Source organism: Vombatus ursinus, unplaced genomic scaffold (genome assembly GCF_900497805.2).
Source record: "Vombatus ursinus unplaced genomic scaffold, bare-nosed wombat genome assembly UNPS02014822.1, whole genome shotgun sequence".
Lineage (NCBI taxonomy): Eukaryota > Metazoa > Chordata > Mammalia > Diprotodontia > Vombatidae > Vombatus > Vombatus ursinus.
This window is the reverse complement of record NW_020954600.1, coordinates 4734760-4745829: the sequence shown is the minus strand read 5'-3', so window position 1 is coordinate 4745829 and position 11070 is coordinate 4734760. Positions and strand designations below refer to the sequence as shown.

The 11070-nt window shown below is 40.6% G+C and overlaps 1 protein-coding gene across 1 annotated transcript in view; it reads left to right on the top strand.

The window, feature by feature from the left end:
* Positions 1–304: 304 nt before the first annotated feature.
* Positions 305–11070, top strand: part of HSD17B12 (hydroxysteroid 17-beta dehydrogenase 12) — a 144145-nt gene continuing 133379 nt past the window's right edge. The window contains exon 1 of the mRNA XM_027837841.1: positions 305–570. Within this exon, the coding sequence (XP_027693642.1) occupies positions 411–570 (160 nt within the window). The 5' untranslated portion in view covers positions 305–410. The remainder of the gene's footprint in view (positions 571–11070) is intronic.

The window sequence follows — 11070 nt, the reverse complement described above, 5'->3', positions numbered from 1 at the left end:
GGGCGGGGCAGTAGGGAGACGCAAGCAGGAGTCTGTGACAGGTCTGGCCTGCGAGAAGCGGAGCTTGAAATCCATTGGCTAGATGTAGACATCAATCAGTGGCCTTGGAGCCGGAAGCAGGGCTGCGAGGCGTGCTCATGGGGTGAGAAGCGAGGGGCGGTTTCTGGGGGCGTGGTCTCGTGTCTGAGAGGTGGTGCGGAAGCCCTCTTGGGTCAATGACTACTCCCCCGGGGGCGGGAGGGAAGGCGGGTCCAGCCAATAGCTGCGCGCTGCGGGAACCCTGAGGGCGGGCTCCGCGGCCGGGCCTCTTAACCCGTGTGTCTGTGGTCGTGGCCGCGCACTGTCCGACTCCGCTTCCGTCTGCGATCCATCGTGTGCCCCGTGTCCTCCCTGAACTTCGGTCCCCAGCCATGGACAGCGCCGCCCCAGCCGCCGGCTTCTTCTACTGGGTGGGCGCGAGCACCGTGGCCTACCTGGTTCTGCGGCTCTCCTACAGCCTCTTCTCGGCCCTCCGGGTCTGGGGCTTGGGCCACGAGGCGGAGGTCGGGCAGGCGCTCGGCGAGTGGGCAGGTGAGTCCCGGGCGGGGCCCTGGAGCCCCGGGCGCTCGTTATGTGGAGTGGGGAGCCGAGGCCCGGGGTCCCTGAGCCCCACATGAGCAGCCCAGGCCCCTCTCCCGATGACCGGGCGTGGCACCGCGGGCAGAGCCCCGCGGTCCAGTCCAGAAGCACTTATTAAGCGCCTCCTGCAGCCGGTGCCAGGCTGAGTCTTGTGTCGACCACTTGTCAGCTGTGTGACCCCTGGCAAGTCACTTCTGTTCTCTGTTGATTCAGTTTCCTTATCTGTCAGCCTTTAGCATACAGTAGGCGTTTAATAAGAACTCGTGGGTTCTAAGATCCTAGGGTGGGCAGTACTCCTAGCGATTTCCCCTCCCCCGCATCCCGTGCCATTGTGCAAACTGCTGTATATGAAGTTAGTCGATCACCAAGCATTTATAGAAGGCTTACTGTATGCCTTGGTACAAAGAGCTAGATGCAATTCAGTTCAATAAACGTGTATTAAGCTCTTGCTGTGTGTCAACCACTGTGCTATTTGAAAACGGCTCCAACCCACAGAGTCAAAGGAGCTGAACACCATGTGCACTTCTGCAACTCCGTGGTTGTATGAAGTACAAGGGAGTCACTCAAGCCGAGGCTGTACTGTAAGACCTCTAAGGTTTTCTCCCAATTCTAAGCAATAATAATGGTGATGATGGCTAGCAATTATATATGCTTATATGTACACATACATATACACATATTTATGTATGTATGTATTCGCCTTAAGTTTTGCAAAACTTTGCAAATATTACCTCCCTTGCTGAAGATGTAGTGGCATGCTCTTCCACGGACTTTTTCTACTGTGCCAGGGCAGACTGGGTGGGTAGAGTTGGAACACAGCAGCGCTTAATGATCTGTGGGTTTTGAGCTGTACCCTTTTCCTCCCCACATAGAATAGGGCCTTAGAGCTCTTAGGGTTGCTTCTTCTGGGACCTGGTTCAAAATGTAGAGCCTAAGTTGGCTCACTTTGTGGGTGTGCACGCAGGAGTGAGAGCCAGGCTTTTAAAATAAAGTTTCTTAGGGGCAGCTAGGTTGCGCAGTGGATAGAGCACCAGCCCTGAGTTCAAAAACGGCCTCAGACCAAACACTTGACACGAACTAGCTGTGTGATCTTGGGCAAGTCACTTAACCCCGATTGCCTCACCAAAAAAATAAATAAATAAATAAAAAATAAAGTTTCTTTCCAGGCAAAGTGAACTGCAGTCACTGAAGGCTGGCCACAATTTAACGGGTTTCATTGATGATTTCTGGAATGCTGTTCAGATTGGGTCTTTTCAATCCTTCAAGCCTCTCTCTTGTGACCCGTTCGGTGCTTCTTTCTTTCTTTCTTTTTTCCAGTGCTTTTTTCTTGTAGTTTTTTTCCCCTTGTACTAGAATGTAGGACTTAGAGCTGGAAGGGGCTCTAAAGATCGTCAGGTGTGATCTCTTTTTCGAAAAAGGGGAAACTTCCATTTCACAGAGTCAAAGAATGTCTTCCCTTATGTTAAACAGCAAAAACTACAGTTTCAACCCAATTTTTACTCTGGCAAAATAAGATATTAATATTGAAATAAATACTGTCCTGACAGGGAATTTAGGGGGAAAATAAAATTCTCAAAATATACAAATTGCTGAGTTCCAGCTGGTATCAAGGTTTAAAAAAAAAAAGTAGGGTAAAGATCTTTGGAGGTATTGGGAAATTTACAAGTTGAGCAACTTCTGAACAGCTTGTCATTCAAACCAAGGGATTAACTTGTGGAGTGATGTGATCTGGTTGATTTTGCTGTGATTTGATTATGCATTTTGAAATCACTTGTAGATAAAAGGCCTTAGTGATAATTTTTCTGCCTGTTTCAGTTTCCTTTCTAAACTGGCTAGGAAATACAGAACAATTAGCATTTTAAAGGGACCAAACTTAAATTTTGACTATAGAAGATCTGGCCAACGTGGTGAGTTAACTTTGTTATTAAAATATTAATATTCACTTGTTCTAATTTTTTTCTCCTATCTCCCCTGGCACATAAAAGATGAATCACTCTTTTCTAACTGAATTTCACAACTTTTTGTTCAACATTTGAATATTGAAGTCTCTGATAGTTTGGCCACAAAACAGTGCTCCAGGGAGTTATTTATCAGCAATGAATTTGACACATTACCTGTAAGCAGTTCTAATAATGTTAAAAGGGTCTTGAAACTTGGCAAAACACTTGAGAAAAACAAAGGAGAGTAGTCTTTAAGTAGGCTATTTAAAACAGTCCATTTTAAAATGGAAGCAAAAGGAAAGGAACTGAGCAGTCTTATTTAGCTACTTGGTGTAGGGGCAAAAACTTACTCCTGATTCTGTTACTATCTTGGAGAAGTCAGTTTCGCTTCTGGATTGAAGATTTAGAGCTAGAAGCAGTCTCTGAAGCCATCAACTCCAACAGCTCTTATTTTATCGGGAAGTTAAGGCTCAGGGGATGGGCTGTGACTTGCGCAAGGCCATACAGAGACTATCAGAGGTGGAATGTTAGCCAAGTTCTCTGAATTCCAAAGTCTGTGTTCTTTTCACTGCCTTCCTGAAGGATTTGCCAGGTTCCCTTCCAGCATTGATAGCCCATGAGCCTTTTGTGGCAGAAATTGTTCAAGGTAACTTGGTGATGACTACTTTGAAGGTAGAATTAGGCATTTTCAAAATCTGTTTGCATATTTACTTTACCAAAAGTGAGTGCCTGAGGATTTTCACAGCCTTTCATTAATCAGATCTGGATTTGGCCCCTGAGATAAGAGGCTTCAGAAAACAAGGGAATGGTTATATAGTAGGATTTGAAATGGTAACTTTTGATGATTTTCTTTGCAGTTACAACTTTGCAAAACAAAGCCTGTAGTTCTGTCACTTTTAGCTTGCTCTCTAGAATTCTGGCAAAAACCTCCATTTGTCCCCAGTCTTATTGAGAAAGGTAAGCAGAATAGTTCAGATTTGTGCTACTGGGATTCATGTCTCTTTAATTTGGAACACTGCAGCTGGTTTCTTTTCTTTTCTTTTCCTTTCCTTTTCTTTTTCTTTTTCTTTTTCTTTTTCTTTTTTTTTTTTTTTTGGCTAGGCAATGGGGTTAAGGGACTTACCTGGGGTCACACAGCTAGTGTCAAGTGTCTGAGGTCACATTTGAACTCAGGTCCTCCTGACTCCAGGGCTGGTGCTCTATCCACTGTACCACCTAGCTGCCCTGCCTCCCCTCCGCCTCCCTTTTTTTTTTTAAATAAATCTTACCCCTCTCCCAATTCAAGGGAAGCTTTGAAAAATGAGTGATGTTTTAAGCAACTCATCCTAACCTAGTACTTTGTTTTGTATCAGTCTTCAAAATGGAGTAGTGAAAAGAGGAAATAAATTTATCCTTTGCCCTTTAGCAGAAAGGACACGTTAGCAAATGCTTATTTGAATAATTGAACACTTAGGGTTAATGTGATTTAAAAAAAAATTGGAAAAACTAAAATCTTAGATCTTTGAAATGCATTTTATTAAACATTATTTAATTTTCATCCAGTAAGCATTTATTGTGTCCACTATGTCCAGAGCACTGGAGGGATACAAAAAGATTAAAAAAGACTGTCTAATGGGGGAGACAACGTGCGAACAATATAAACTGAGCAAGCTATATATAGGATAAATAGGAGATAACCAATGGAGGAAAGGTACTGGAATTTCTCTAGTGGGTGGGATTTTAGTTGGGACTTAAAGCCAGGGAAGGCATGCAGTGGAAGTGGAGGAAGGAGAGAGCCTATCAGGCTTGGGGGACAGCAAGAGAAAAAGTCTGGAAGCTGAGAGATGGAGTGTCTTGTGCGTGAAACAGCCAGGACGCCAGGGTCACTGGGTTGAAGAGCGAATATGGAGGAAGAAGTTGGAAGGGAGCTGGAATATGACTAGGAAGGTAGCAGGGGCCGAGGCTGCGAGGGGCTTTGGAAAAGCCAAGCGGATCATTTTGTATTTGCTCCTGGAAGCAAGAAGAAGCTCCTCCTTAGGTGTCTTTCTCATTCTTTGTGTAACATTGTTGCACACTTTGTTTTTAAATAAATGATACTAGTTTTTCTCTTATGTTACATGGTGATGTTGGGGGAGGTAATTATCCTAGAATTAATGTTTATTTGATACCTTACTCTTTTCTGTTATCAGTTTAAAATAATTTAGTTAGTGCTTAGCAGTAACATGCTATCAGTTTGTAGTATGTTTTATTTATCTAATTTGGGGTACATTTATTCTTGCTAAGATCCAGGAGATATTCTGTGAGTTGCCTCTTTTTGTATCATGTAGCAACTGGTACAAGGTCAGTAGGGAACTGAGTGTTTTATTTTGGATAACTTTGAAAAAAAAAACCAACCCAAATTTGAAAGACCTAAAGAACCTATCTTTTAAAAAACCATCAAAAACTTTTAAATTGATTTCACATGCCTTAATCTACCATTGTCCTCTTCCTTCCTCTACTGAGAACAACTTTTCATTTAACAAAGACTTTAAAAAGAGAGGAGGAATTTGGAACTATGCCCAAAGGGTTATAAAACTGTGCATACCCTTTGACCTAGCAATAGCCCTTCTAGGGTTGTATCCCAAAGATGGTGAAAAATGGGGAAAGGACCCACATGTATAGAAGTATTTATAGCAGCTCTTTTTGTGGTGGCCAAGAATTGCAAACTGAGGGGATGCCCATCAGTTGGGGAATGGCAAAACAAGTTGTGATATATGAATTAATGGAATAATATTATGCTATAAGAAATGATGAGCAGGCAGACTTCAGAAAAACCTGGAAAGACTTACATGAACTAATAATGAGTGAGGTGAGCAGAGCCAGGAGAACACTGTACACAGTAAAAGCCCCAATGTTCGATGATTAACTTTGATAGACTCATCTCTTCTTAGCAATGCAAGGATCCAAGACTACTCCAAAGGACTCATGGTGGAAAATGCTGTCCATATCCAGAAAAAGAACTATGGAGTCTGAATGCAGATCGAAGCATACTATTTGCTTTCCCTTTTTTCTTTTCTTTTCTTGTCTTTTTTTTTGTTTGTTTCTTCTTTCTCTTGGTTTCTCCCATTGGTTCTAATGCTTCTTTACAACATGACTAATGTAAAAATAGGTTCAACATGAACTTATATGAAGAGTGTATATCAAATTGCATGTCATCTTGGGGTGGGGGAAGGGGAGAAATGGAGAGAAATTTGGAACTCTAAATCTTATGAAAGTGAGTGTTGAAAACTAAAAATAAATAAACTAATCTTAAAAAAATAAATAAATGCACAGAAAAAAAGGAAATAAATGAACAAAAGATTTTTTAAAAATTAAAAAAAAAGAAGAGAGGAGGAAAAAGGTACCTGAGCAAAACTTCCATCATCATCTGTGTCTGATGATTTATATGAAACCCTGTGAATTGAAAGTTCTACTGACTGACTGTCTGGGGGGAGGGGAATGATTAACTCCTAAGTCTCTGGTGTAACAATTTAAAAGAACTATTTTTATTGAGATCTTGTTTTTATATCACTTCCATTTCCTGATATATCCCTTTTCCCTTTCCCTGCCCCAGAGCCATTCTTTGTCAATCAGTCAGTCAATCAACATCTACCAGGTGCCTGGCACTGTCCTAGGTTCTGGGGACAGAAAGACCAACATCTGATAGTCTCTATCCTCAGGGAATCACATTCTAAGCGGGGCAGACGTGTAGTATACATAGAGATATGTACAAAATAGCTCCAAGACACTTGGGGGGTGGGGAGACCGAATTAGAAGCCAGAGGGAACAAGAGGTTTCCTGTGTAAGGTGGCATCTTGTGAGCTGAGCCTTGAAGGCAATGGAATGTGAGGCAGAGGTGAGGAGGGGCTGTTATCCACGAATGGAGGATGGCCTGCCAGAGCAAAATGAGGGGGGAGAGGACTGAGTGCTCTGCATAAAGAACTGTAAGAAAGCCTAGTTCCTTTATGACAAAGAACTGCAAGACTAAGCAGTGTATCAATTAGACCCCACTGTATATTATGCTGTGTCTTATTCATAGACCATTCCTGAAAAAAAGAGGGAGGTGCTTTCTCTTATCTCTTCTGAGCCAAATCAGGTCATTATAATGATAACTTAAGTTCTGATTTGTTTTCTTGTTGCTTTGATTTCCATTGTTATCTATTATTATTCTAGTTGTGTTTATTTTGCTATCTGGTTGTATAAGTTCCTCTGAATTTTTCAAATTCATTGTTATGATACAGTAATATTCTGTTATATCGAAGTAACAAAATCTCTGTAACCATTCCCACAATTGATAGCTGATTACTCTGTTTCCAGTTCTTTGCTGTTACAAAACATCATGGTCTAAATATTTTGGTCTCTGAGGCCCTGGGTCTGTTTCTTATCCTTTTTATCTTCTTGGGGTTTATTCCTGGTAATGGAATCTCTGGGTCAAAGGGGAAGGTCATTTTAGTCACTTTCTTCACATAGTTCCAAATGGCTTTCCAGAATGGTTAGGACCATTTGATAACTCCACTGGAACAGGTCTTTATAAGAGGGAATGATTTATTCTGCCCTGGGAACCATGTTCCTTTTAACTCCAGGTAGAACTTCAGGTTCTGAAGAGTTCTGTTGTCTTTCTGAAATGAAGATGTTCCTAGGAAGAATTCAACTGGGAAGAATGAGTAGAAGATTTAAGCTCTTACACTCCTTAAGCTAATGTATGTTAAATTGACATCAATCCAGCAGGTCTGCAATTTAAAGAACCTTCCCTTCCACAAAATTCATGTACTTGTAACAGAGTTGGAAGAACGAAGTAATTGCAGCTTGTTGAGCCACAACATTTAAAAACCTGGAATTTATAAACACAAATTAGAGGGTGATTACTGACATCCAAAATGCTTCTTCTGCTTCCCAGAAAAATTCCCCAGGAGATTCCTGAAAATCAGGAATTCCCTAGCGTAGCAATTTAAAACAGACATTTAGAGATCATCTGATTTTTTTTCTCCTTTGTTTTTAGAAACTCAGATATTACCACATGTAAAAGATCAGAGAGCTGTTGACATCCTTGGGCAGCTGCATGATACGGTTACTTCATGCATTTAGGCAAAAAAATAGCTACTTTTAATAGTACTGTAGCAGTCCTTTTGAAAGTTTGTAATAAAATTGTAAAAAAAACCCTAAAAACTATGTCCTCAAATAGCATAAGGTAGCAAGTTAATTTATCTTAATCTATGGTGTGGGAAAATGATAATAGGGAACCCATTCCATACTTGTTCCTTTTTTTTTTTAAAAGGTCGTCTAATGAGCTGACTTAATATTAATCAGACTTCTCTTAGCAAAATTATTGTAACTAAGTCTTTTACTTAATCTCTAATTTGAAGTAAAAACTTGACTAGTTTGGGCTTATTGTGGGAAGGCTGATCTGAAGTATGGAATATTTGTAAGGGATGTTGTAACTTTATTATTTTGAAGTCCATATACTCTTACCCCCCAGCTGTTGAGAGATCAGTTTTTTTTCATCTCCTCAGACTGGGAGACCTGTCCCCCCATGTAAACAGTCACAGTTCCAAATACCTTTATGTACCCATTAGTACTCCCCTCCCCCCAGTGAAGAATCAGTACCTGAGCTGATTGTTAAGTTGTGTCTGACTCTTCATGACCCCCTGTGGAGTTTTCTTGGCAGAGATAATGGAGTGCTTTGCCATTCCCTTCTCCAACTCATATTACAGATGAGGAAACTGAGGCAAACAAGGTTAAGTGACTTGCCCAGGGTCACACAGCTAGTAAATGTCTGAGGCCAGGATTTGAACTCAGAAATATGAGTCTTCCTGACTCGAGGCCTGGTACTCTATTCACTGCACCACCTAGTTGCCCAAAACAAACAAAACTGAAATGATGAGATGGAGGAAAGGAGGTGGGTCAGTCACTAGATAAAAGTGAGGGATAGCAGGTGGATAAACCAAGTTGCTCCCCTAGGACTTGTGATATATGGAAAGTCTCAGAGGAAGGCCTGCAGAATGTTGGGGAGAGCCTCTGGAACCTCTGGAAAGACTTGGACAAAAACTGCACAGAGTGAGAAAATGTGAGAGGGTTGTATGTGTTAGCTGGAAAGTTCATTCCTTTTGGTGTCTTTTCTGTAGTAGCGATTATTAAGCTCCTGCTGTGTTCCAGGTTCTGTGCTAGGCTTTGTTAGAGAAAAACAGTCACTAAAGGCACTCTTCTCACAAATTGGTCTTTCTAGCAGACCCTCCCTGGCTTCCCCAGCTAGATTCCTGTTGTAGTTGTGGAATTTGCACATACACATACAAACACACACACAACAAAGAACAGCAACAAAAACCAAAAATCTAATATGCTAAAATTCTTTATAAATTGCTTTCAAGTAGATTAGATTCTCAACAACCTATTCTCCCTGATGAGTTGACTTTGCCAAAAACTGGTTGAGATCTGTTCCTTGTTCAAACCATTTCAGTTTTCTGTGTGTCATCTCTTGTGCTTAACACAGTTGTACGGTATCTTAGGAGGTAATACAATGAAGTGGCTGCTTCCAAAGAATGAAAAAAAAAGTATTTCACCTTTGACCAGTTTGATCACAGATACTGAATTAAAGGAGTCTGAATTCATGAGGTTTTCTTACATTACTCTGACGAAGTTTTCAGGAACAAAGGTGATTTTCAGGCCAGTCCTGTCTAAGTGTAACTTCATTTATCTGAGAGGATATCTGAAACTTTTAGGAAACAAAAGGTTAGTATAGTCTATGTAAACTACTTCTTGAAAGCTTTGTATATATTGTAGCTCAGTTGGTGAGAATATCATGCTAACCATGCCAAGGTCAGTCTCTACAGCGTTGATCTGTTCTACAGCGGCAATGTTTGTCCTTGAAGGCCAGCATGCCCTTGGTCCAAGGGAGATTGCAAGAAAAATATTCTATGGATTTGTGCAAGCTATTAGCCAAACAAAAACTCCATTAATTAGTTTATAATGTATCAGTTTTTATCATACATAGCTACTTCTCTGTAATTTTACCATTAAATAGGGATTTTATTTCAGGCTATGGTTGTGCCTTTGATGTGGATGTGACCCCAAATTTAAGTTAGAATAGGTCAACTAGGAAAGTCCTTTGCACATAGTAGCCTCTTAATAAAGATTTGCTGAATTGAATCCAGGTGATCGCTGTACTAGTAGCAGATCTAGTAAGACCTCGACCTCACTGGTTGAAGCTTGAGATGGATAGTCTGTGTACATTGCCCATGGTGACTTAAAAATATCCTTCATTTATATCTAGTATATCTGCACCAACCTAATTCTGTCTGTGTACTTGGAATATTCAATTTAAAAAGAAATCCTTCATTCTTTATAATTCCCTGATTAAGATTGATTTCTGCTATTTTCTGAGTTTTAAAATAGTCTTTCATATCCAGATCCATTATTGTTACCACCATGTGAGTATACATCCAACAAACACTGGAATTTGCTGATTTCTTACTTATTTCTATCTTTTTCCAAATAGCTGAATCATTAATTTGTCCTATCAAGTTGTCAGCCTCTTTATTATTCAGTTGTTTGTGGTTCTAAATGTTATCTATTTGAATCTTCAAACAGATGTTGTTGAATGATCTAGATGATCCACAGTTTAGTTGGTTTTGAATAACAATGACTCAAAAGCTAAGAGTTCATGCATGGAAAAACTTAAGTAGATGGATTTTCCATGCCACCATCTTGTTAGATGATTAGTCATCAGTACATTTATCTTGGACTGGCACTGAAGATGGATGGATGGTGAGCTTGGCTTAGAACTGAATTGAATGGAGAAAGTAGGTTGTTTTGGATTGGACAGATTGTGGTGTTTTTCATTGATCCAAAGCTGCTCCCCATGTAAAAATCCACTTTTTTTTTTATGCAACTGTTTCCTGGCAAGGCTGTGTGAATCTTGGAACAACATAATTTCTGGGGACTCATAGGGCAAAGGAGAAACTCATAGACTGTGGCATATTTCTAATAAAGACCCAAGTGCAAGAAATGATATAGGGAATATCATTAAGGGATTCAGGAAAGGATATAGGTCACTTATGTGGCAGTAGTGAGGGAGGATAGTAGGAAAGACAAGGGTTACTGAGGTACCCCTGAAATCTAAGAAGCCTGAGAGGAGAACTCCTAGTATGGCGGATGGATTTTTCTTCTGGAGAGCCTTTATGGAAGACCTTTGGGAGAATATGGACAAGAAATGAAGAAGATTCGAAGCACTTTGAATCTTAAAAACACTACAGTTTCTGAGGTCCTTTCCAATTCCTCAGTTCTCTGATTCTGTGATTCTTTCTATGGAATAAACGCAATCTGCATTCATAGAGGCTGTACCTATACTGTTGAAATAAAAATCAAATGAGGTATTGATGTATACCTAAGATCAGTGATTTCATGGGGGTGGGTGTTGCCTCCATCATTTCAGATGACATTCCCTCCTCATTTTAGATTTTTCATGAGTTGCTGTGGCTAAAGCAATTAATTACTTGGTTGTCAACATTCTGGTGATGAT